The 27815-nt window shown below is 41.2% G+C and overlaps 1 protein-coding gene across 1 annotated transcript in view; it reads right to left on the reverse strand.

Moving 5' to 3' along the window:
* PRTG (protogenin) overlaps nucleotides 1-27815 on the reverse strand; it is a 75878-nt gene that overhangs the window by 795 nt on the left and 47268 nt on the right. Inside the window, 8 exon segments of the mRNA XM_030228521.2 lie at nucleotides 675-779; nucleotides 1736-1901; nucleotides 2851-2971; nucleotides 3524-3706; nucleotides 7276-7446; nucleotides 8197-8324; nucleotides 9946-10132; nucleotides 10682-10777. Coding sequence (XP_030084381.2) covers nucleotides 675-779; nucleotides 1736-1901; nucleotides 2851-2971; nucleotides 3524-3706; nucleotides 7276-7446; nucleotides 8197-8324; nucleotides 9946-10132; nucleotides 10682-10777 — 1157 coding nt within the window.

A 27815-nucleotide genomic window follows, 5' to 3' on the forward strand; every position in this document is an offset into this window, starting at 1 on the left:
AATGCAATGAAGAATTGTTATATGCTCCATAGGTATGAATTTCCATAGTAATGTTCTAGATTTGGTTTAACACTTCAGTTTTAAACTGCTCTTTTTTCTCAGCCAAATAACAAATATGTCCAGACCAACAATTTCAGAAGCCAAACTGTTCTATTAAGGTTCTCAATTTTCTCAGTACTGTATATACCAATTTTCTCAGTACTGGGTATATCATCTAGTTTCCCTTCTTTGTTTCTCTTCAGCCAAAAAAAAAATTTAGCTGCCAGAGTAGGAAAGGATTTTTTCTATTTTAATATTATTTTTGTCTGTAAATACATATTTAATTTGTGTTTATATTTATACAGTCTCTACAGAAGTAGTTCATGCAGTGCAAAGTACACAGAAATCCTTCTGCTCACAGATACAAAGGAAAAGGCAAGTAAGCAATCATTTAACAGTAGAGGTACAACTGTAAAGAGTCACAGTGTCCTGACAACAACATCTGTCAGAAAATGGAATTTCTGTCAGACTTTAGTATGGTGAGATAGAACATATCAACCTTACACAACTGAAACGAACCAATTAATACTAAGACCACTAAATATGTTTTTCCATGAACAGAAAACTATGTCTCTTCCTTTGCAAAGAGGATATTACAGTAAAGATTGTGCATCTCTTCCCATTAAAGCAATTACCTCTTCAGTCTTTGCCTTCTTAGCATCTTGGAAGAACAACCACCTTTTCTTGCCATTAGTCTTTGTGACAGGCCCATAGCTGTTAATAATCAGATCAGATCCTCCCTACAACAAAAGAAAATGCAGACATTTATTTTAATAAAGTAAATTTCTAAGAGACTTGAAAATATTTTTCTATTCCTACCTATGGGTTCCATACTGAAAATGAAGACAAATGAAGCCTCAGCAGTGAGTCACATTTTCATGGTCTGGTACACCTCTGCTCAAGACAAGTCAAGAGCAGACCCACTAAATCTGGCAAGACCCAAAGCTGCACTACTGCAGGCACACAGCAAAATACTCCAGCTCCAGCTCTAGTACTCAGAATGAGGCCATTCCTAGGCAGTGTCTGTGCCCTGCTGGGTCCATTTCCATGTCTCAGCTCTCACACAGCTCCTCAGGGAGCAGCTGCACTCAAGTTTGCAGTGTGAACAGAACAAGCCTGAGCACAGCATGTGGAAGGAAGGCCACTGTGGTGGTGTCACTCTGGACTGCTGGACTGAAGGTTCTGCACATCCACTGGTACTTTCTGCCATCCAGGCTAATTTATAATGTGACTGAGTATGAGTTTATAAACTGCACCATTGTCTTACCAATTAATATAGGGAAAAATAATACTTTTCTGAACACCTGCTTAGTGCCATAGTTGACTAGACTGTGCACAGGCAGTGACTGAGCCAGGAGCTGACAGGAACCCTCACTTTTCTCCTGGGACCAGCAGAGGCCACAGAGCAGCCCTGAGTCTGTGGAGCCTTTATCCTTTGATGCTGTGCCAGGGCCAAACTCCACAATCTGCAGAGTACAGCTGAAGACAAGTGTACTCAACCAGATCTCCAGCTGAACTTGCAGACAAGTCTTGAAAATTTCAGCCTGGATTGCCGACTTTGTGCTTGTCCCATTAATAAAACAGCCTCCTGGAGGTTCACAGGATATATATTTTACTTTTGATAAGGACTCTGATATTATAACAATGAATTCCAAAGAAAGATTTCTGACCTGGGAGTTAGGGAAACTCACAGTACCTTAGCATCAATGAAGCTGTTTCCCACTATCATTGGCAATAAGGATTCTTCATTCTCTGCAATTCCTTCAATATCCTTCTCCACCTCATTAGGACTGGCTAATGAGATGCTGGTATGTGTAAGCTGGTCAGTGCTTTGCTGCACAGCCTTAGGAGCAGATGCTTTCCTACACAATGTTAAGGAGGAATAAAATTGACCCACAGGAATACAATATAAAAAAAATCAAGGATAAACTTCAAAGCTCTTATTAATCAAGTAATCCTGGTGTATTCTTGGTATTTACATTTTGTTATATGATACTCCTAACTCACATGGAATTTAAATGTTATTGCTTGTGATAAAAATAACATCTGCTTCCAGTTAATCATACACAGTAGGCTACAAGCTAATGTGCAGACAGGAATTGTCATGATTAGTAATATTACTTGGAGGAAGTAACTACTAATGACATTAAGACCTTTCTACCGTACTACACAGAGACTGTCTCCCAGTCCATATTTTTTCATGCATGTAAGCTAAAAAGCCCTTGTTACTGGAAAACACTTTCAGTGAGTTTTTTAATTTATTGTTTCAAGTTACTTTTATTTGTTCTGATCCCAAAGTTTTGGGCAGAGTCACTGGGCCAGTTTATACCCTTTAGCAGCTGCTGACAGACATAGATGGCGGCTTGCACCACTGCAAAGAAACTGCATCATGGATCTGCTTTAAAATCTGCATCATGGAACTCCTTTATGTCAGAGTTCCTCTTGTCCAGCAGCAGCAGGGGGCTTAAAGCCTTGCCAGCCAGGTGTGGGCAGGCTGGAGGGCTCAGCAGGAGGAGCAGATGATGAACAGCAGCATGCTCATCTGACCCAAAACAGGGGCTCAGCTGCAAACATGCCTCATAGTGAGTTGTCAAAGCCCCAGCACTGACTCACTCTGTGGGCTCTTCCTCCTTCCCCTGAGAGAGGGCTCAGGTAGAGTAGGAAGAGCAAACAAAGTGCTTTGTTTCCAACATTGGTAGAAACAGGTGAACAGACAGAGTACTTCAGAGAACTTAGCACTCCTGGAGGAGAAGGCATGTCCAAGAGTGAGAGCAATGAAAAAGAGCTCAATCTTTGAGAACAAAAACATACCTGGCTTTACTGCGATAAATTAAGATCAGGATGCAGATAAGGATGCAGGTCAAGGCTATGCAAACCCCAACAACAATGCCAGTCATTGATTTCTGGTCTAGATGGTAATAGTCAGAATAAGCTGTATCAAAAAGGAACACAGAAAGGCTCAGTAAATAAGAAGAGTTAACCCCTGCTCCCTGTCAGGAAATTAACAGGGTTACAGTTACAACCACAGAGACAAACGCTTCCTTCTAATGAGATTTCCAGGCCTTCTCTGACATACATTTTTATACCTTTGAAAATAAAACTTGTAGACCAGAGGAGTGTCTTGTCAGTGCAGTCCTGGGAGGGGAGGAAGAGGACAGACCCAGTGCTACTGGTACAGGTAAAGGACAAAAAGGAAGTGCCTTAGAAGACTGGCTGCAAAGTTACTGATGTAAAATTTAATCCAGTTACGTATTCTCACTTGAAAGGCAAACTTTCCATTTCTGAGCAAGAGAATTAGACCAGTTCTGAGTTGAACTGAGAGAAAAATTCCAAAATTGTTTCATTTAGAAGAAGAAATTGCTACACTGTTAGGAGTGCCTCACATAAAACAGAATGGTTTACCAGAAAGTGGTCACAGCTAAAACAATCAGGGATCTTTTCTCCCCAGTACTTGTGACAGAGTAATCAAAACACTGCTCCTGACCTGTGGAATCTCCAGAATCCAGGCGTTTAGGTCTCTGGTTAGACTCTGATGTCTCCTTTGGCAGGACAGCAAATTCCACTGCATTTGAGAAGGGTCCCTCTCCCACTTCATTGGAGGCTGCTATTTTAACCAAGTAGATGTTTCCTGCTACAAGGTTTTCCAGCAAAGCCATGGTCATTGCTCCTAGGAAAAGATACAATAAACAGTTCCAGTTTGACAAAGTTTTGGGGAAAGACTCAGATTTAGACATTGGGACCCACACTTTTTTCCCAATAGCACCTCTAAATCTTGCTTGAGGATTGTGATCACTTTGATACCTTCTACCCTGCATATACAAGCTACAGAATGAACACTGGACTTGACTTCTCATCCCTGGTTTCCCTTCTCCCCATTCTGTTTGAACATAGGACACTGTGAAGTGCCAGTATAGTTTAAAACCAAGACTCAAGTATTGGCTGTGGCACACAGCACACCAACCCTAAATCTAGCACAGCTGCATTTCAGTGTGACAGTCCCTATGTTGTGATCCCATCTGCAAGGAGATGCACCCAGCATTAACCAGACTCTCAGGCAGAGAAACCAGAACATCAAACCTCTCTCATACAGAGCACATGTGCCTCTCCTCAACCTACTGTACCATGAATGTGAATAAAAATTGACATAATTAAAGAATCCAGGTTCAGTTTATCAATTTTCAGGTCTAGTTAAATGAAGAGGAAGCTCTGCAAGAGTATTTTATACCATGACTTTAAAATAAAATTAAACCCTATTTAGACCTGTGTAGGCTTCCTTGATTCCTGTGCATCTAAGCTGTGCTACTAAGAATATTACAGAAAATGTCTTTTTCGTATGCTAGGGATTCATTTCTTAAAGTCCCTGAAGGCAGGAAAAAAGATTAAGAACATAAATAGGATTCACTAGCATTGTCCTTAGACAGGCAAAACTCCTATCAAAGTCAGTGAGAGCTTTGCCTGCCCAGGGACTGCAACTACTGCTTAGAATTCCAATTCATTCCTAAAATGCTTGTGTTTCTTGCTACCACAGAAATATGCTGCTTTTATTTCCCTACAGTGGCAGTTACAGCACTAAATCTATCTCTCTGCTTTCACATATTCCATTTACTTTCTCAGACTGAAGTCAAAATTATAACTTTTTTAACCAGTTTCAGAAGTCAAAATTTATAGTATCACGGGAGCCTATAAAATAAAAGGTTGTTTTGTTGACAGAAAAGATTATACATTTGGCAAAAAGGAAGCTACTTCAAAAGCTGATTCAGATCTTCCATAAAAAAAAACCCATTAGCTGAAAGCATTTGAAGTAAATGTGAGGTATCTGTAACCAAAGGAGCTGTAATATTTAGCACCAGCAGGGGTGAAAGGTCACATTTCAATATCACAGGCTCCTTGCCACCAGCTCCTTTCCAATCTGCTGCACTGCTAAAGCAAGGGAGCACTTGGAACTGATTTACTGCACACCAAGTGTGCAAGGGCTGTAACTTCTGATCCACTTGAAGAGAGCTAGGGAAGAAGGGGGAGGTGGCTGGAACATAACTCACACCATCAATCAGCACCAAAATGCAGTTATATTTTCTGGTTTTGCCAGGCCTAACACAAGCTCAGTCAAATTAGGGGCTGGACTGGGAGAAAATTTCCTGCATAAACTAAAGCCCATGCTAGGACTTTTATAAGTGGCAGGGTTGGTTTGGGGATGTTTGGTTTGGTGATTTTTTAAATTGTTTTTTTATTTGAGGGGATTTCTGGAGGTATGAGAATGGAATGGAGTCAAGACTTCACAAATCTTCTGCAGAACAAGTTTAGCATCAAGACAAAACAATGCTATTTATTGCATAGGGTTAACTGATCTAATCAGAATAAATGCATTAAGAAACCCAAACCCTGCTTCTACCTCCAATTACCTATGAAAGGACTGTCACAGGACTGATCAGGGTATGTGCCCAATTTTATCTCTACATACTAATTTCCTTTCACAGACTTTTCATCTATACTTTAACTAAGAGCATAACAGATTGTCCTAGTGTGACAAGATGCCTGAATTCCACACCATGCCTCAAACCCCAATATATCTGTCAAAATGCAAAATTTGTGGCTCTAACATTGATGGACACAGTAATACACTGAGATTTATAGCTCTCCATTTGCTCATTCCCTCCAACACTTTCAGTATGGGAACACATGAAAATGTTTACTGTTATTGCCATGCTGCCATCTGAAATCTCTGGTGAAATACTATCAGAGATGCTGTTCACTTTCACAGGCATGACTGAGCTGAACAATGCATCTGAAAGCAATTCAGCCACTTTGCTGCATGCAGCAAATACAGTGTATCATCAACAGAATGACAAGATTTAGTCTTCAACTATAAGCTCTCTGTGAATTTAAATCTGCTGGGGTTTTTACTGAGTAAAAATAACAGTAAATTTGTCCTTTAATATAACAATATCACTGTTTCTTCCAAGAATTTAGCTGGACAACGTTATTAAAATTACTGTTTCACTGAACAAAAAGTGAAAACCCATGGGCTCAATCTTCACTTGTAGTTAGACTTGATTGATATTTCAGAGTAGTCATTTTTCACAAATTTAGTTTAATAGTCCTTTTCCTGCTACTCTTCACAGCTGCCCATTCTCTTTGAGGCCAGCCTGACAAACACCACTGTGCTGCAGCAGACAAAGTGGCACTGCCACCTTTCAGAGGGGCTGTTGGTCCTTTGCCCTCTCTTCAGGAGCAGCATGAAGAACAACAGCTCTGAACTAGAACAGCTCACTCTCCATGATGGTGACATGAATTATCCTCTGTGAGACCATACTCATTAAGTTTTTAGAATTATCTCCACAGAGGATTTACAGCCTCAGTCTGCTGACAGCTAAGTTTTCAGCCAGGTAACAAAACAGAAAACAAAACAGTAACTCTTCCAGGGCCATGCTCTAAAATAGGCTACCCAAGCACATGACTTTACTGTGTTACACCGAGCTTTCCTCTCAGGTTTAAGACATTATTAGAACATTATCTATTCTGAACTACCTCTGTCTATTTTGACTATCGACAGAATAATAAATGCCTTTCACTTTTTTTCTAGCTACAGTAGAAATCTGTTCTTGATTCAGCTCTTCAAATCCCAGTATTATTCGGAAAAGTACCTACAGAAATTTATACTATGTCTACATTTAATCACAGAGATGTGACTGCAGTTCACATCAGCATACCCAGGGTACTGTGAGATTAGCTGGGGCTCAGCAGTAAAATAGAGCCAGAGAGTTAAATTGAATTTGCAGAGTGATTTACTGGGAGTAGGAGAAAGTTCATTAAGCAAACTGAGCTAACTGGATTGGCAGTGATCGACAGAAACTATAAACCCACACACATTTAAACATCTCAGAGACTTCAGATTTGAAGGAGTGCATTTACAAAATGAAACCATCACAATCATGGTTACAACGAAACTTAGATGGATGTAATTGGATTTACAAGACATTTTGGTTTACATGCACACACTGAGCTCCAAAGCAACACAGAGAGCCCCCTCTCCCCTCGCCTTCTGAATATGAACTTGTTTTTTAGTACATCTTCCCATGGCAATAATTCTAAACTATTTGGAACTTTCATGTGAACATTTACATGAATTTATTTCATAATTCACAGCAGTTGTGTTGTCCAAGGTTGCTGAAAGTAACAAAGCACCTTATAAGTAGCATCAGTGTTTATGCAGTTCATAGGTTGATGATTTGAGTTTACCTTCTCTGTGCAACACTTGCCATTCCCCAGCAATCCAAGCCTTCCTGGATGCATAGAGGATAGTGTACCGAGTGACAACTGCTTCAGGACCATCAGGTGGCTTCCAGGAAACCAAAGCAGTATTATCCTCTATCAAAGTCACCTTCACTCCTACTGGAGGGCCAGATGGTGCTGTGAGAACAGTAACACAATGCTATTAGGCTAACCCAATTTACATGCAATTAAATTGCTCAGAAAGGAACTGATGTGCAGTCCTAATGGCTACTGCTACATCCCAGACACCACAGTGAAACAAGCACATACTGCTCCTCAGAGACACTCTCCTGTTACCTCTGAGCCAGACAATAGCTTCTGTAAAAGCAAGTTTTGTATTTTTCCCTCATCACCAGAAAGAAACAGTTACTGACAACCTCCCACTTCATTATCCTGTGAACAAGTACCTCCCAAACACTGCTTTGGTGTGGAACTGCAGGTGTGGATTTTCGCCTACCAAGCTGACAGTAAATCAAAGCAGCAGCTAAGGCAGTAGATGTTTAATATTCTTACAGTTTCCAAAATTCTGGGGTTTAAAACATGTTTTCATAAATCCCTATAAATCAGCCACACCTCTTCAATATATACATATTTTAAGGTTTTTATTCAAGTTATTTCTAGTCAGTTGCTGCTGGTAGTGAAAGCATCACACTTTATACAAAAATCAATGCTGGTTTAGGGTAGATTTTGAAAAATAATTTCACAGTTCCAAAGCGAGGGTTTACCTGCTAGCATTTTTCTATCTCTCACCAAGAAGAGCTCTATCTGTGTCTCAGAGGAAAGGATTTCCCTCTCCTACACACAGCCTAAAATTAATAAGCACTTTTTCAGGCTGTTTTGTTTACCAAACGTTCTTAGAACCACAGGGTCCCTCTCCTGGTTCCTTACCTTCAGGGAGGGTAGTGTGGTAGACTACAGGACTCCAAGGACTGGAGAGCTGGTCCACGTGCAGTCGAACTGCAAATTCATACATGGTTTTGGGCTCAAGACCTTGAACTAACATGTGAGTCTCTGACCTGGACAGATGAAGGAATAAAATGTATTAAACAGCAGCAGTTGACTTGAAGATTCCCAAATCAGATGTCTCAGTCACATGAGTAGATTCCCATGTCAGTTCCACACACGACAAACCAGTCCCAGTCCAGACAGGTGGCACATCTGTGCTGCCTTCCTGGACCTGCAACTGCACCAGCCCTGGAGCTCTCAGGAGGATGTTGTATCTCTGTCAATTGATGTGAGCTCAGCCTTTTATAAGTGTTGTCTGAACAGCTGATGCACAGAGAGTATTATTGGCTGAATCACCAGCAGGTATCCCCAAACTCAGCTCTTTCCCCACTTGCCCACAGGACACTGTGCTTCAAGCTGGAGTTACAAACTGCATCCAGTCACAGCTGAGAGGCACGTGGATCTGCTTCCCAGTTCACACACAGAGGCAACATCCTTTCCACTTATGGCCTCCACAGCTCATGTTTAGGGGATGAGTATAAATGCTCCTTACTGATCTGGTAGCAATATTTAGTAATATATCGATTGCAGAATTGATTCTATTAATTATAATACTGCAGTTTACAATTTGATCACAAAGTCAGTTGTGGACATTTCACTTTGCTTTGATTCTGGGGCAGAGGGAAATCTTTCATATTTGCCAGGGTTAATTCTGGATGATAATACTCCATCAAGATTAAATCTCAATTTAAAATGGTCTTACTCTACAGATATTGCTTTATTAAATCTCATTTAGTATTTTCATCTTCTGTACTGCAGAGGCAGTACCCAGCAATTGCAATAGCCTCATCCAATCACAAAAAGCAGCACTCATAGCTATGCTCCACATGGCACACTAAGAACTTTACATGGTGATTATACTGTGTCTAATCATTAAGCCAGGAGTTATACAGCAGCAGATGTGTTCTTGGAAGAGAAAACCATGAATATAAGGATGGAAACTATTTATCCTTCAAGACAGCATTTTTCTTATTTAGAGGCTTGAGTAAACTGAAGTTCTGAGGGAGCTACACACATGGATTCCCTCACCAGCCCCACAGCCCTGAGCATGGAGTGAAGTGTTCTGCTCCCACACCACCTGGGCAGAGGCTGAACAGCAACCCAAGGCAGGCTCCCTTCCCTGTCCAGCCATGCGGTGCCTCACACATTGCTTCTCTGCAGAGCAAGCAATCCTGCTCAGCTTTCCTCTGGCAGGGTGCCACACACCCAGGAACATGGCATTCCCACAATGAAATCCTCAACCCCTCAAAAATTCTCATTTTTGGTCTTACAATCAGACACTGGACTAAGTCCCATCTGTGCCCAGACAAGGTACCTATAAAACAGGTATGGTCTTTTTTATAGTTGAAAACGACCTTAGAATTAAATTCAACCTAGACAGCTAAAGAGACATTAAACAGTCAAAGAGCTAGCCCAACAACCCAACACTACCAAGGATCACTGGCAGAGAATGAAGCTGTACTATGAATAGATCTTAAAAAACCCCTAGCAGCCAATGGGCAAAACACAGAGTCCTCTGAGGGAAATAAAAGCTGTTGCTAGTAAAAGAAAATGAGAAGAGAGCAGGAAGAGAAGGAAGTGAGTGGGAAGGATGTGGAGCTGGCAATGCAGGAGTGCAGCAGCTGCACTCACGTCTGCAGGTAGAGGACCAGGGAAGCATTCTGCAGCCCTACGGGGTTGCAGCGCACGGTGTAGTTGATGAGCTGGGCAGAGGTGAAGGCAGGCTTGCCCCAGTGCAGGTAGATGGATGAGGAGGTGTTGGCTTTGGCATACAGGTGGTGAGGAGGCGGCGGCGGCGGCACCATGCGGTCACGGACAGCTGGTGAAACAAAGCAGGAGCGGGAGTTAATACCTGCACTGTGCACAGGTGCTGGTTACAGGGACAGGTCTGAGCCCACAGTTTAGATAGAAATCTTCCCTAACCCAGCACTACCTGGGATTCAGACCCAGGAATCTGGTTAAAGCTGTTAGAGATCCCTCCTAACCCAATACATGTCCATATAATTTCTGCACTTGTTTACTCAAAATCCCACTCATTTACTCAAAAATGAAATCAAAACTATCAGCAGAGACAAGAAAAAGTGATAAATCTCTCATAAGATACAGCTACATCATGTTAGATGATGCAGATAGTTCAGCAAGGGAAGGAAATGTGCTTGGGCTGTCTTCTTTCTTCAGCTGTGCTCCAGGAACACAGTAGTGTCTCAGTTGCAGGATGACTAAGGCAGTATTTGTCACTGATATGATCTTTCTTGTTCTCTCTTTTGCACAGAATTAAATGTTTATTTAAAAGTTAGAAACACAGAGCTGCTGGGACACTGAAACACCTCAACTCTCCATAAATTCTTCATGCATCTACAAGACTTACAGACACATCCTGGAGTGCTGACTGTTTGGTCAGCCTGATAACCTTCTTCCATACTGTTGTATGCCAGCAGCCTTACATGATACTTTCTTCTAGGATCTGCAGAAAAAGCAGAGGAATAATTCAGCTCAAGCAAAAAAAAAAAAGAAAAAAAGAAAGAAAAAAAATATATCTATTTGGACTTCTACAGATAGTGAGACAAATTGATGCTCCTGAAAGTTTGTTTCAAAACTTTTTGCTACGAGCAGTGAACTGATGGACAGGTTGGATGCCTGGCAGCCTGTATTTTTCTCCTGCCCTTCGAATTCCCCCAATTCTTTGCTCAGAAACAGTTAACTCCCAATCTCACTTGCAACAGCCTAAAGCAAAGGTTTGTAACAGAATCACTGGGAGTAGGACAAATACCACATTTCTATCTGTCACAGCTGCAGAGCTAGATTTAACAGTAGGATTCACCATACTGTTTTCAGACCTTTAATAAAGATTTGTTAAAACAAACAGCAGGAGGTCCACGGAGACCAACATTTGTTTCTGCATACACAAGCTGCAAGGAAGCAGGGCAGTCAAAGCAAGGGCAGGACAGCCCCAGCAAAGAACTGGGAAATGTTTTATTTCCAGGCTGTGAAGGAGATAAACTGTGAAACAAGAGGGATTGTTAATAATGCTTTGACTAGGAAATTCTGCCTCCATATGTCTTCTTGAAAGCTGGCTCTGGCAGTCCTCGAGGGTCACCATTCCAAGCTGGAAGGATCTCCCCATTCCATTTCTCTGCCCACACCTTTGGCCACATTTCAGTTTGCTGCTTCTCTGTTCTGTTGATGACATGCTGGCCTTGATGCAAGTGAAAAATTGCTACAGAGAAATGAGTTAGGAAGGGCCCTGGAGCTCTCCAAGTGGTGGTGGTGTGGGGCACCCACAGGAGGCCAAGTGCAGGCTCCAGGGTGGCTGCTCTGCTTCCTGCAGCTACTCCCTTGCAACTGCATTAGCAACCAACCCCTTGCACACAACAGTGACTTGCAGGGTGGCAGCATTTGCTACCAACTCAAAGGAGCTAAACTTCACCCCAGGACTAATGCAGGCACTGGGATATTCTCCTCTTCTGATGACATGAACCTATTGCTTTTACTTAGGATTTTGGGAGTTTCAGATGTTATATAACTGTGCTGATCTTGCTCATGTCTTCTTTCTTTGCCCTAAGATACTGTCCCTTCTCAAAATAAGCTCTTCCCTTTCTCCTTTTAGCTGAGATTTGATGTGGCCTCTCATGAAATAAACAGGAACACCAAGTCCTGACATTCCTTGAGCAGGAATGGGCCTGTTGTTTCCATCAGATCGTTGGCTCCCTCTGCAGTCACTGCACCAGCAACACCATCTGAAGGAAATGATTGGATGCTTCTGGAAACGGGGCAGAGTAAATTCCTAATAGTGCCCTTTATAAAATCTTTTGGTATTTATTTTGAAATAGGCACTTTTTGCTCTGTAGTTACCCATATCAGCTGTAAATGAGATATCACTAGGTAGAGTTAACATCTCTATGTATTTTATGGGTTTTTTTGAAAGGTTATTTTACCAAAATCCAAATATAGGTAGGTGCAAAAGCAAAAGGGCTCTTGTATTTGGATTATTATATTTGAAGCATTTCTTTGATGTGTTTGACCTTAATGGTAGAACAGGCCAGAGGAGGGCATTCCCATTTTTTTTAGACTTTAACATCACTAGAAGGCAATGTAACAAATTACAAAATGTAGAAAAAGAAAAAAACATGATTTTTTAAACAAGAGTAAAATTCTCATTTGCTTTGGAGGTTTTTTTTTTTTCACTTTACAATAGCACTTTTACAACAGATGACATCAGCTGTTCCTAGGCAACAACTTACAAATCAGAAAAAAAGGAGATGGATACAAACACACAGAATACTCTTAAGCATGTGATAAAAGAAAATATGGAATTCTAACACTGAAAATTCAGAAAAATATAAAGATGTTATATGTAAAAAATTGTAATATTTTTTAAGATTTGTAAAAATGCAAGGTGAATTTAAGAACACTTGGCCCAACCAAAAGAATAAATGATAAAAATCTTTCAAAGTTCCAAATGATTTGAATAGACCAAAATCAAGGGTGCCTTGCTGAGGAATATTACAGCATGCATCTCAGCACAGCAGAAACGCCTTCCTGGGCTCTCAGCCTGCGGTAGGAACACACACAACCAAGGATTCAAAAACAAAGCCAGAGTTTAGATCAGAGGTCAGAGGGACACCTTCAATGCCTCTCTGGGAGCAGAGGAGAGAGGCTGCTGTTAACGAGAGCTCTGTGCCAGCCAGGCTCGGCAGAGCCCGAGATGGGGCAGAGCCCCCCAGGAGGGGCTGGGGCAGAGCCCCCCAGGAGGGGCTGGGGCAGAGCCCCCCAGGAGGGGCTGGGGCAGAGCCCCCCAGGAGGGGCTGGGGCAGAGCCCAGGGCTGGCTGGGGCTCCTGCCCCTCCACCCGCAGCCCCCGCTGCATTTCCGCAGGACGCAGCATGACAGGCGCGGCCATGCATCCATCATCCTGCCCAGCACCTTCAAAAACTCCCTGCCCTTTGAAAGTGCTCGCCCAGAACTGATCATCTTCACGGTGAAATGAGGGGTAGCCGAGCTCTAGTGCCCTGCTGAGCAGAATGAGGAGCCTGTGAGGTCTGTTTATCCTCACCTCATTTTTTTAAACTGAATTCTTCATTAACACTTGATTGAGGAGAAAAGGAAGAATAATGGGATGTGGAAGAAAGGCAAAAAAAAATCTAACTCCCACCAAAAAAAAAATCAAATGTCTTTGAGAAAAACATGTTTTTAAAATCTTACTTTAACTATCCTTAACACTTTTTACATGTAGAAGAAGCACAATGCCGAACGCTATTCTTCTTACTCCTGTATAACACAAGAAGTTTCAAGCAGAATTATCTTTATATAAAAAACCATTTTCAAAGTAAACTAGTCTCTACCATCTGAAAAACAGGGTTATATCCACTTCATGATATCATGGTTTAATTGGTAGCAGGACCATTTCAAGCCAAAAGCAATGTCAGAATTTTTAAGCTGTCACACGTTAGGGCATCTATGGTTAAACCCATCTGCTGGTTTCTAGAACTGAAATAGCAACTGAGGAGGGAGGAGTACTTATGTACTGGCCTAGGAAAGCCTAAATGCTACAGTCACCTAAAAAGGAGAATAGAAAAGAATCAAAAGTCTGAGCAGCAATAGAAACTGATGTGAAACTCGCTTCACAGAGCACACATAAGGTAAGGAAGGACCAGATCAAAGCACCACCAAGATGCAGATCCACATTGGCAGTTCTTTTCACCACATGCCAAACACAGTAACCAAAGCTCTGCCAAAGCCCTGCCTCAGTTACAACACTTTTTTGCTCACTATTTATTTCATGAGGTGGTGAGAAATATTTTTTTGTCTGAAGTAGCCTTTGTTTAGAACATTTGTAACAATTTTACATTTCCTTTTCAGGCTGATGATATGATTTACTGCTCAGTGGCAATCCCAACCCACACCTGGCAGACACACTTTCATCTCACAGCTCACCAGCTGGATCAAACACTCCAAGCCAGACACATCCGTAGAGAGAAAACAAACTTCAGGAGCTTTATCTTGAACCAGCACAGGTATCTTGAGTAGTTTACACATAAATCATTGATAAGAGACTGGGGATAGCACGGCCACCTGGGGACTGACAGCCTGAGATCCATGCACAGAAGGCTTGGAGGGAACAGTCCTGCTCACAGCAGACCCAGGAGGAACACATCCCTCCCCAGAAAATCACAGCTCTTCAGGAACAAAGCAGGTGCAGGGATTTACTCAGCCTGCTCAACATAAATTCAGCTTGAGTAAAAAAAAACACACATCAAGATTTCATCTCTGCATTTTCAGAACTTCTGTAAATAACAGGTAACAATGAATTGTTGCAATTAATTCTCTTGCAGTTGCCAGCATTTGTGTGGAGGTTGAAGGCTTGTTCCCAGTCCTAAGGTGAACAGGAACAATTTTGTAGCCTGTTTACCAACTGGCAGAATTTTTTATAGTTAATTTGTTTCTGTTAAATATCATTTGGGGGGTGTTGTGCTGCTGGTATTAGATTGTATTAAATTTGTCACAGCACCTAGAGGTCTTTAATAGGCATTTTTATTGTTATTACTTAAATCAGCTGGTGGAAAGGACAACAAATCTACACTGTACAACTCAGGGGGTTGGCAGTGATGCTGATGCTAACACACTAAAGCTAATTCATAAATTTTATTACAAGAGTGCCTCTGGAACACACAGAGATTGACTTAAAAGACATCACAGAGTGGATGTGATAAGTTGGAGTAGCTTTCCACAGTTCAAGGGATCTGCTGCACACACCTTTTTTGTGTAACCAAAACCTATCAGCATTAAGAACACGTGAATAACACTTCCATCAGAGGCACAAATTTTGCTTCTGGTAACAATATTCCTATAAAATAAGAGTAGGAAAAAGTACCTTATGTCTACTGTTTATGCCTTATTTTGATTAACTTCAAATATCAAAACAGACACTGTCCCAAAAATCACCGGTTTGCAACTGATGTTGGCTCAGCCTCATCTTCCTATGGCAGTTGTAGTAGGTGGGTCAGTGCTCCCTGGTGACATTCCTCTGGAACCCCAAATCCTGTCATTCACTCTCCCATGGACACTTGCAGTGAGCCCTGCAGATCCACCCTGCTGGGTGTTTCAGCAGAGAGACACAGGGGGGAGCCTTGCCTTCACTTTGTGAGCCTGACAATGGGTTCTACACCTCAGAGTAAAACTAGAGTAAAGGTAAATACTGCAAGTTTGAGCAAACAAATTAAGCTGAACTATAATTTAAAACAAGGATTGCAACTTGGAAAAACTTAAAACATTGCAGTAGCTGAATTTCAGTACGAATTCAGATGACAATGATTTATTGGTGTATTTCCCTGTCCTACTCCATCCCTGATATATAATCTTAGAGATTATATTTAGCTTGTCAGAAAGCAGACAGGAAGGTCACAGCAGATACAGATTCTTCAAGAAAAATTCTACAGTGCACTCAGATGTTCAACCTGGTTGGTGACAACTCATTTCATTTCCCAGCATAGAGGGAGAACCACAGCTGTTTATCTGTCTGGATGTGAGAAACAGAGAAACTGCAAAACATCCCAAAGAACTGAGACTTGACTTATTAGCAGTTCTGTTGCTCTGCACTTCATTGGAACAACTACATTTAATTGCACCTCCTTGAAATTACTCAGTAATTTTTACTCCTGCCATCAGCCTTGCTTCCATGTAAATCTTCTTTTTCTCTTTCAGGAAGGGGAAAACTTGCAACTACAAACCAGCTGCCAGTCAGAAATATTCACATTCAGATACTCCCATTTTCTTTTCCAACACTTAAGATTTTAGTACAGATTCAAGATTTAGAGGCTATTTTGAAAGCCTGGGATGGTATAAATGGTCTAGTGAATTTATACACAGTGGTAGGCAGAAGAAATTTGAGGTTCTCTGCTTTGAAGCCATTCCCAAGTGATAAAGGTGGCATGGGGAGGGGAAGGCTCATTCCATCTGGCAGGGTTATAGCTCACGGCAGCCAGGTGGTGTCCTCATGCACCTCCAATGGACACAGCTGGAAAAACGGGAGGCACCAAGGATTAAATGCCTGTATTTGCACTTAAACCACTAAAAACAGAAACGTGCTTCTAATCACTTTGCAGCTGGTGAAGCACTTTACAATGCAGCTTCCTCATTCTTAAATTACCAAGATTTCACAGAAACTTGCAATTTGGTTTTTCTAAACCAAAGTTTTAGAAAAATTTACTAAGAAAAATAAAGTCACTTCCACATTCACAGGAACAAAAATTCTATTTTCAATATTATATTACATCATTAACACTCTCTAAGACTAAAGCAGCATGACACTAACAACACAGCCAATGAAAAATCCTAATCAATGTATAGTTCCATCCTCCCTTTCAAAAGAACACAGAGAAATACAAATGTCCTGATTGCACATTAACACTATCTTCAAATCAGTTTATCCCATTCAGATTTTGATAATTTGTTTTTATACGATTCTTCTGTCCTAGGTAAATTTACAGCATTAAAGATAAGTATAAAACCTGTGACAGCAGGTTTTTATGTATTGTACACATCAGGCACACTCTGGGTAACTGCTCATTCAGCTGAAGCTTAGATTGAATACAAAATCAGGAGTCCTAAACCAAGAGTGTTAAAAAGTCTTTGCTGATATCAACACAGCCAAAATTTTGGCTTTTTGACAAATGCTTCAGAGAAAGCATCTGTTTGCAGGCTATTTAGCCAAGGTTACAAGAGAGTGTAATATTGCAGCCCCTAAAAGCCCTGTCATTGTTTCTTTCAGCTGCTGCGTGTTTGTGAAGCTCTGAAGGCCTTGAAAGGAGCCAGAGCAGAGCCAACAGGTCAGGGCTAGATAAAATTAAGAAAGAATCCGAGGTCAGACCATGAAAGAACTTTTTTTTTTTTCCACCCCTCCAGAACAGTGAGTCCACCTCCAGCAGCCTTTCATTCAGTCCTGATAAGAAGAGACAGCACCCCACAATCTGGATTTCAGACATTTTAAGTCCTCTTTGCAGGGAGGAAAAGATAGGGAAGATGAAAGAAAATGGACATTTTACTATCATGTACTGTTGAAACACACTTTCATGCCTGTTTTGGACATCCCTGTTCCCAACAATTTCAAAGGAAAATATTGATAGAAATTAAATTACTGAGGGCTCTTATTTATAAAATAATTGGTACAGCACTAAATTTCTAGAGGGGAAAAAAAAGGTTTGGTTTCAGTGACTAAAAACCTAGAAACAACTTCTTAAGCTACAGCCAGTGTGACAATTCTAATAGTGAGGAAGGAGATGAGAAAATATTCCAACTTTATTCTAGCTTGATACAAAATTTAAAATAATACTTTTTCCTTTCAGTTAAAAGCATCAAACCCATAGTGGACTGAAAAAATAGTTGTTCTAAGGAAAAAACTTCTGTGTCCAAATGTCCATTTTTAATTTAATCTTTTGTGCTGCTGGATTTTTTTGTGTAACCTACAGGTCCTTTGTTGGGCAGTGGTCTGGCTGGAGAGCTCGTTGGTCTGGTTTGCCAGGGTGACTGTGCTGCCCCCAAGCCCATCCCTCCAAGACAATAAAGTCCAGATAATTATTCAGAGAAGAGGCCAGCAGCATGGGCTGCTCTGACACGGGGTCACGGCCTCTGACACCGAATCTGGGGCTAGCCAAAGTCTGCTCCAAGCAACAGAGGTCCAGGGGAATTATTAAGGGGGAAGGGTGGGAAAGGAAGAGCACTGAGAAATACTATCCTTAAAAATGTACTTTTGAAGCAAAGTAATGTAAATACAGCAGAAACTTATTAGGAAAATAAGCAAATACATTTCAAACGTAGCAGAGGAAAAGGACAGGGAGAAGCTCGTCAAGCCAAACACAAACCCAGAGCTGGGAGGCAGGAGGATGAGACAGACTCAGGTCTGTTCTTCTCTAAAGCAGGTATTCCCTCTCTGATTTTCAGTGCTGGATTTTATTGCACTTTGCTAAAAAAATGCCCTTTTACCTTATTTGTGCATATCATTAAACAATTAAACACAGTTAAGAAACCACGCCCTACTACAGTTTTTTAAGACTTGCTGAAGCTCTGGATATTCAATTTCTAAGCATTATTACTGGCTTCAAATAATAATATTTAATTTCTTTTGTTTTAAATGAGTTGGAATTGCAACTGGTTGCACTACTGAATTGATCAAATTTTAAATAACCACCTTTAATATCACATTAAAATAGTTTGATAGTTACAAATTTGATAATTTGTAATAGTATAGGTACTATAGGTAAATGACATATAAAATATTGGTAATTTGTAACTATCAAATAGGTAATTTGATAGTTACAAATTACCAATATTTTATATGTCATGACTTCTTTTTCAATTTAAAGGTAACTTTAAACATTTAGATAGAACAAAGACTGCCTGTGGTACTCATGTTTTCCTTTGCAAACCAAATAACTGAAGCAGAAACGAAGCAATTTGTTCTTTGTACAACATTGTAAAAGTTTATTTTGGTAGAAACTGGAACATATGACACATGAGAGTTGATCCAGCTAAACAGTCTGTCTTTCCAGGGCTTTGGATGGCTCTGGCTTATTTGTCTAAATCTGAAAGGGGTCTGTATCCCTTTTGTAGCTTTGTGCTATCCCCTCCGAGGGCCCCAGGACAAACAACACCTCACACCCCCTTGCAGTAAAAACATCCCCTCTCCTACTGCCCACCAGCAGGCTCACACAGCAGCTGCTGGGGGAGGGCAGGATGAGCTCCCAGCACACAGCATTGCAGCCTTTGGGCCCGCAGAAATAACAACTATCTAAAGCTCTCTAATCTGTTTAAAGTAAGTGAAGCAAAGCTCAAGGATTTTAAGTTTTCTCGATTTCCTCACGGGTGTAGGACATTCCCACCATGCCTGTAAGGGCTGCCATCAGTCCCTGTGTTTCTCCTGCATTTCAGAGAGCTATTCCACTGCACAAGCAAAAAGCTCTCTTCCAATATTATTCCAACAATGCTCTCTAAACCAGCAGACACCCTTATGTTAACTAGCCTGGCTCACCCTTTTCAAAGTGAGCCCTCAAAAGCTAACTTGAAAGCAATACCAGAGGCCTGGACAAACACCTAATTTTGATCTTTTGTGCTCTTCTTTTCTTCTAAGAGACCTTTTCTTTTGTTGCTGCCCAGTGGAAAGCACATAGCTCATTGGTCCTGCTTTGAAAGATGAGAGCACTGCCCCTGAGTCCACCCCTCGGAGCACAATCACTTTAATGGAATTATGTAGAGAGGCCATCTCTGCAAGAAGAAAGGGAGGGCCAGGGGGAAGGGAGAGTGTCCGAAGGAGCCAGCAGAGCTGTAATTACCCCAGTTACTAACACACACATGTCCACTGAGAATTCATGCAGTGATCCAAACAGGATGTGCCACCCCACACAACAGGTTCCCTTACACACAGCAGTGAGCCCTGCACAAGTGACAGAACACTGCCAGTGAATCAAACATTTCTACAGTGGCTCAGGAAAAGGGGAAAGGAACAGCCCACACAGAAATGCTGCTACAAAACAGGAGCATGCTATAAAAGGTCTTTTCTGTAAGATGCAAGAGGCTGAAAAGATGATCTCCCTAGTAGAGAGGGACACTTCTGGGCTGCAGATAGGAAGAATGTTTAGACAATTTGCCTGGCCTTCATGCTAAGAGGAATGCTTCCAGAAGATACACCTAAACACACTTCAATAAGCATTTACCAAATTTGGTTTAACATTTGTTTAGGTACCAAGATCTATCACACACATGCACTGACTGCCTGACATCCAGCATCACCTTACAAACAACACATTTGCACACAATGACAAAGGCAATCTGTTCACAGCGCCCAAACTTCCCCCTGGAGCTATGATATAAATTTCCTTTCAGAACCAACATTTTCTGCTGCTCTGTCATGGACTCCCCGTGCCATTTTGACCCTTTTGTGCAGCAAAATGAAAACACTATCTATCATTACTTGCACCACAGTGACTTGGTAGGAGGTGCACGGTTTCATTGCAAAAACATCTGTGGTCTGGTGACTCAGATCTCAGGCTTTAAGGTCTGTGCTGTTGCAAGCATGACTGCAAGATGCAAAAGTCTCAGGCAGGGCAACTAAAAATCAGTCTGGCTCTTTCCTCCTCCAGAGGATAACAAGGAACTGCACTAAAACACATTCCACTTGTTAGGTGTCAAACAAGTCCATTGTGACAGTAAAACAAACAAGTTACATGCCAGGGGAAACCACCACTGTGTTTTTCTTAAGGCAAATTTTGGCTGCATGGGCTCTGTCCAGCTGCATCTACAATTAGGGCCCAACCTTCAGCAGGATGTTGTTATTGCAGGTGTCACAGGCCCTGCTCTGCTCTCTCCCACTGCAGGGACACCAGGCAGCCAAGGGGCACTGCAGGACACACAGACACCCACCTGCACTGTGCCCATGGGCCTGGGGGCATGCCCAGTTGGGTGGGCACTGAGCTGTTATCATACAGACTGTCTGCAGGTGTAAATACAGCAGCCTCTTAGGGAAGCTCAAAATTTGGCACTCATTGGTTGAATACAGGAGAAGGGGGACAAACTAACCCAGACAGCTGACAAATTTTATAGTGAGATTGCTGAACTGGCCCATTTGTCATGAGCTGCCAGCTAGACTGATACTTTTACTGCTAATATTACAACTCTCATACTTAATTTGCTGAAGTAAAATCCAGGTGCATAAAAAAAACCCCACAACTACAAAAGGGGTGGCATTGAGCTTTCTCTATTACACTACTTTTAATAGAAATTATCCATTGAGAATCCATCATATAATACTAAATATTTTCCAATTACACATGTTATTAAAGCAGGAAGCAGGGAAGACAGCTAACAGCACTTGTAAAGAGTTCATCTCTAATGCCTTAGCTCAGCATGTAATTCCACCTGAAGTGTGATGGCCTGAGGACACAGGGCTCTGCTTCCTCAGCTGTGAAATGCACTGCAGGATCCCTCCCATACATGAACATGTCTGTTACTTTTCCCTCCCTAGCTTCTTAGAGGCCTCATTCCCTTCAGTGTCTCTGAGTGGCTGCCCATCTTTGACATTTAAGAAGGGTATTCATTTTAATTCCATTTAGATTATGCTGAGCCACCTCCCTAATGCCTTGGCACAGCAGTGTTATTTTTACCCTTCACATTTTCATACAGCACATCCCAAACTTCTAAAACATGCCCTAAAGAAAATTTCCAGGTGTAATGACAACAGAAATATCCAGGACCCTACAACATCCTTGGCTCTAATATTCACCACGGTTACATCCAGTGGCACACTGGCAGAAGCTGTTCATAATGAGCTTTGTGCTATGAATTTGCACAGAAACATTTATTAAAAGAACACAGTAAGTGACAGCTTGTCACCAGGCAATGAAGCCTGATATACTACATACTTACACTCAGTTTGAGTGCTCTCAGTATGCTGAAAATACCCATCTAGAAGGCCAGGACAACCTGCTTCTCTGTAAAAATTATAATAACTTTTCACCTCCATACTGACTCCTCCCAAAACAGTATTTCAATGACATCTTGTGTTCTCTCTTTCCAGGCCAAGCCTGTGCTTTCTAAGATAATTTATCAGGAGGATTACTCAGTCCATACTAGTGGCAGCAGCTGTGCAAGTTAATGATGTTGTTGCCTTTAGTTAAATAGATGTTAATGGTTTATTTGAAGATGATTTAATTAAGACCAAGTTTCTGAAACACCAACTCTTGAAAGTACCACAGACAAATCTGGCAGGTGATGTAAAAGCGGTCAACATGTGCAACCTGAATTTAGATCTAATACTCTCAGGTGCTCAAATCCTTTACTCAGTGAACTGTGGCCTGAGTACCCTTCTACAAAGATGCTGAACGTCTACACAAAGAAGCATCAAACAAGAGTAGCCTAAAAGATTTCAGGCTTCCTCAAACTTTTGAAAATCTTTTGCTCTTCTGGCTGACAACACAACTTCTACTATTTATTTTACATTTTGTGGTATTTCATAAAGACAAAAGTTTATCTTTCCCCACATGGAAATCGGGTACAACATTATATGTTTTTAATATAGATAGCATTTACTACAGGTAAAAACTATTGTACTTTAAAGGATAACAATAACAAAATAGGAAAGAAAGTATACCTCTGCAGAAACTCTGCAGAATTTTAATGATTGTGTCCTTTTCTTCACAAACGTTTCTTATATCTGTAAAGTATTTTCCATTATTATGTACATGGGAATTTGTTCTGGTTTAAATTTTTCCTTTAAAATGTTTAACTTTTTTATTTTTAGTACACAAAATCGGTTTTTGTAGGAAGCAATGCTACTGTTGTCCAGATATTTGACCACAGACAAGTTACAATGTAAATCTTCTGCCTTACCTACTGTATTATTTAATAGCTTTGTGAAGAACAAGCATTTAATACCTGTCAAACATTGTATTAAGAAACTGAAAGGTAAAGAGCAAGTAGGATACAATTAATAATGGAAGTTATTTTTGTTAACTTCTCTAATGCATTCAAGATTTAAATTCAACCCATATCAATATCTTGATTGAAAAAAGGAGAAGAAAATTATCTTGATGTAATCCCTCTCTGCATATGAAGTTTATACAACACTTAGGAAGTGGAAAGCAGTCTGACTGATTGATTGCTTAAGTAAAATAAACACACAGCTACTTAACTCTTAGCTAGCTATCTCCCTCTGTACAGCTGAAATGCTTTCCCAACATCAGTTCAGTTTTACAAATGCTCTCTTGAGCCTGCAGTTTGATGAGCATTTTAAAGCAGGATTAGCAGTGCTGCTGCTGAAAGAAGCCAGCCTGCTCCCCTCACCCTTCAGCACTCCCTGCTCCTGCTGCCTTCCTCTGCCACTTCCCACCCATCCCTGTGCCCCAACACAAGTGTGCAGGCACAGAGAGCAGCAGCACGAATTCACAGAGTACACAAGAAATGTTGGTGTTCTCTTCCAAAAGTGCCACCTTTTGCTACTTTATTGTGCTCTGAGCTGCACTTGGACCAATTCTGAGAGCTGAACAACATCCCAAGGCAGCAGAGGGAGCCCTGGCAGCTGCTCAGGACTCAGCACAGCCACCACGAGTCTGCTTTGTTTTATCAGCCTGGTGAAACTGTGACCCTCAAACCTACCCAAAAAACTCCACTGATCCCAGAGCCATGAGTTTATTAATAAAAGACATTTCCCTCAAGGGGGAGCTGTTATCTAATAGACTGAATGAAAAGCAGGAAAGCAGGATACTCACAGCTCAGTTCTGCCACTGACTGCATGGATATCACTGTCTCACTCAGCTTAAACCATCAGTACCTGAGCAGTCCATGAAAAGGATTCTTCTCTTCCTTGTGTTCAGGGTACCCAGTGTGTACCATGGGACAGTGGACACTGACTCACCTGTGAAACTCATGGGAATGCTGACAGACTGCTGGAAGAGCACAGCATGTGTTCTCAGCACAGACAGATGAGCACTGCTATTAGCAAAGTGGGAATAGAACTGCCTAAGGTGGATGCTCCAGGCAGAGCTGCCCTGCACAGGGGCACAAGAGACAGCACAGGCTCTGAGCTCCCACTGGCAGGCTCCTCCAGCAAGGGGGAAGCTGACCCTTGAGAGACAGATCTTCCAGCAGGGAGGCTCCAGGGAAAGAGGGAGGTGCAGGCACTGCTGGGTCAGCTGGAGAGCCCTGCTCCTGTGCCTGCACTCTGAATCACACCCAGCAGCTCACTCTGCTGTCCTGTGCTTGGTGCTTTTCTTCAGGTATTTGATTGGCTTGGAAGGCTTCTCCTTCAGATCTGGCTGTCAGTTCCGAAGGACAAGGATGAGCATCCCTGCCTATCTGCCAGTGATACCAAACACAGCCCATGTGTGCCTGCCTGCCCTGCCTGGACAGCACACAGACTGCATCCATCCAAGCCGCCTCTGAGAAAAGTTTTCCAGCATGAACAACTGGTAGGGAGTGCTACAGATGGAGATTTCTAAGGCAAGTGATTGTCACCAAGGCAACGAGGGCTGATGGGAAACTGTGAGAGATTAAATAAAGGCAGGTGAGAAGCTGTAAGAGGGCAGCCAAGACATGAAGAGAGTAAAAAGGCCAAATTAGGCCATTAGAAATTATCATGGAAACAACAATAAATACAAAGTACTAACACAGTGAGAGGCACTTGGAATGGAGAACTGCTGGGCTAGACTAAAACAAAGAGGATCAAAAAGATATCCTATTTTTCTCCCAACAGTCTCCATATACCCATGCAAATACAGACACACACACACGCTGGGCTGGGCAGCAGGCTGTGAGCACAGCCCTCCCTGCACCTTGAATATACAAGGGACAAAGTTGGTAAATTGACTAAAGGCACAGTAGTACAACATCTGTCTCTCTCTTCTCCCACATACACCATCCCACCTACTACCCCAAACCATCTCCAGCTCAACTGCCTTTTAAAAATCCACATTTTCAAGGTGTATTTGCATACTCAGGGTTCTGTATACTCCTCCTTTGTATGAGGATACAGAACTGCCAGTTGTACAACACCCCCAGCATGCACAAGTGGATGCCACCAGAGGCAGAAAACTCAAGTCTTTCACAGATCTACCAAAGAGGATCAGAATGATTTCCCTGTCCTGATTTCTACAAGCACATGCAGCGACAAGTGGTTTTGTTCTGTAATGATAACCAGCTTGAACAGGGGTACAATATTCAGCTATGATAAAGGTAAAAAAACCCACTGAAAGTGAGTATAAATGTTGAAATACACTTTTTATGCAAATCCTACTTATACTAAACCTTTTTTCCTAGATTAGAAACAAAAAACCAAAACAAACCTCCCCCCAAAATAACTAACAAAAAAACCCCAAAAAACAAAACAAAAAAACCTGCACCCACAAAAAACCCCAAAATAAAACAAAAAACCAAACAACCCCCCCCCCCCACCAACCAACCAAAAAAACCCAAAACCCCAAAAACAAAGAAATAAAGAAACCTTAAAAACCCAGGTTTGGAAGAGATGTTTTACAGCAAGAGGGGCTTTTTTCCCTGCTTCCTGCATCCCCCCTTCGTTTGCCACAGAAGTGTGACTGCAGGAAGCCTGCAAAAAACAAACATGCACTTTTTCACAATTGCATCTTTTCCCAAAATTGAAAAAATGCTTCTGTTAGCAATAATGCCTTCATGGCAAATATAAAACCAAGGTGTTACTCAGGAGAGGCTACCAGAAGACATATTAGCTCAGCTTTAGAAGTGTGTTTATTTATCACTAACACAGAAATTACAAAGATCCCCTACTCTTACCTTTCCCATACAACTACAACTAGTAACATGACCCAAAAAAAAGTTAATGAAAAAAAGCTTCAGGATGAATTAAATTAACATTTGGATCACAACATCTGGATTGTTGTTTAACAACGGAAGAAAATAATAAACAAAAAAGGAAAAAAAATTAAGAAATGTACCTAGCCCTGTACAGCAAATGTTTTCTTCTGTCCACTCTGAAGTCTCTTTCATGTGCTAATGGTGGCATTTTTTTAAACTCTTCCCCTTTGACTTACTCAGACCTTTAAGGACCTCACACATCTAATGGTTCCTCACATTCACCAAGAACAATCAAGAGAGGTCTGGGGGTTGACATGCAGCATGATTAATGGACAATGTTGATTTAATTTCCTATAACAGGAGTTTTCTCTAAGCTTTCTCCAAGGAGCAGTTTCTTTGCAATCCAGCACTTAAGTATTTTACTAATGAAGTCCAATAAATAGCAAATTAAATAATGCTGTCTCCCAGAGACAAATCCTCTCATTCCAGGAAAAAAAAAGGAGGGGAAAAAAACCACCCACCATATTTAGAGTTCTGTTTAAATCTAAAAAGGATTGTACAGCAGGAATGTACATAGCAGTTCAGACTTCTGGGGTTCTTTTGTTTGGTTTATTTTGTTGTTTTGTTTAAGAAACTTATCACTTATCTGGCCATTCCTGCCATCATTCCTGCTTGCTCATTTTTAGCTTTAAATGGGGGTTATACATTTAACTTAATTTCCAGTTTCAAGAAATTAAGCCTTTATTTAGTGGTCACTTTTACTTTACAGCTATCAAAATGTACTTATTACATATTCATTGTAATACTTAAAAAACATTTTGGTGGTTCTTAATTTAAAGTTATTTACTACTCTCTTATTGTAAGGAGTGATCAATATGTCCTTTCATGAAGCAAATTTTAACCTTCAGCTCCAGCAAATGAACAATGCAACACTATTTTCATGCATCCTAACTGTTACTCAATCAACATGACACAATCTCCCAGCTGAATTCCCACACAGGTTTACCTCTAAATGGTGGAATTCCTACCCCAGGACCACAGAGCAGCAGAGAGCATTTCCTGCAAGATTCTAATCACTTTCCCACCGTGGAAAAGTTTACCTTTAAATACCCTGAGGACATCACATTTTGCTTCACTACAGGCTGGCAAGTTTTTTTTGCCAGAGTGCAAAAAATTTTCTCCTCCTACTTTGAAGCACCCATGATTCCAGTTCTTTGAGTTGTGACACAATTAATCTGATCCCCTGAGAAAAACATGTCCAACTCAGTTATGGGGACAGATAAAGAGGCAAAAGTCTCAAAAATAGGTAAAAGCCCTCCATGCTGCTGGCCCATGGAACATAATTTCTCCTGCAGCCTTAGCAAAGCCCATATCTTTACATTATTACCTTTAACATTGTCCCAAACAATGACACTTCCCTCATCCTGACAGCTCACAGTATCTCTCTAGAGCAGGGCTTAACTTGTCTTAGCACTCTTCATTTTGATTTTTTAAGTACAGTACACTCAATGCTTATTCTGCACTGAGGATCTACTCCCTTGCCATGTCCTTTCCCTTTGAAGAGCCACTAGCTTGGGAAGCTGAAAGTCCAGGCATGTTTAAATGAGGATATTGTGGCTATAACCAAGTTCAAACTGGACCAGAGCATGTTCCAGAAGGTTACATAAAAATATGTTAGACATAAAATCCTTCCAAAATCTATCCACAGTCTACCTGCTCATGAAAGATCTTAAATAAGAGAGCAAGAATGCATCTTTCTGACCCAAGATTAAGAGCTTATCATGCTAACAAGTTAATACATTTCCACGAGTTTTAGAGCCATTCCATGGCTCTGTTGGTGAGTAAAAGCAAGCCCAGGGATTCCTCTTCATAAGGGTCTGTCATACATAACATTTTAATCAACACCAAAACAAGTTATGCCACTGATGCAGGTGTTACAAATGTCAGTATTCCAGTGCCTACTGCAGTTGATTACTTTCTAAATTGGTAACCTAGAGAGGATAGATGATGTAATTAAAAATTGGCAAAGACATTAAAAATTAATTAAAGCTTTCCACTAGAAATGAACTGTATGAAAAGAATGTTTATTTTCAAAAAAACCAAAAAACATGGGCAGAAGTAACTGTGATGTGGTTTAGAAAAACATATAAATCCAATTTCTTTAATAGAGGTAAATTTAAATTCTGACAG

Source organism: Serinus canaria, chromosome 10 (genome assembly GCF_022539315.1).
Source record: "Serinus canaria isolate serCan28SL12 chromosome 10, serCan2020, whole genome shotgun sequence".
Taxonomy (NCBI): Eukaryota; Metazoa; Chordata; class Aves; order Passeriformes; family Fringillidae; genus Serinus; species Serinus canaria.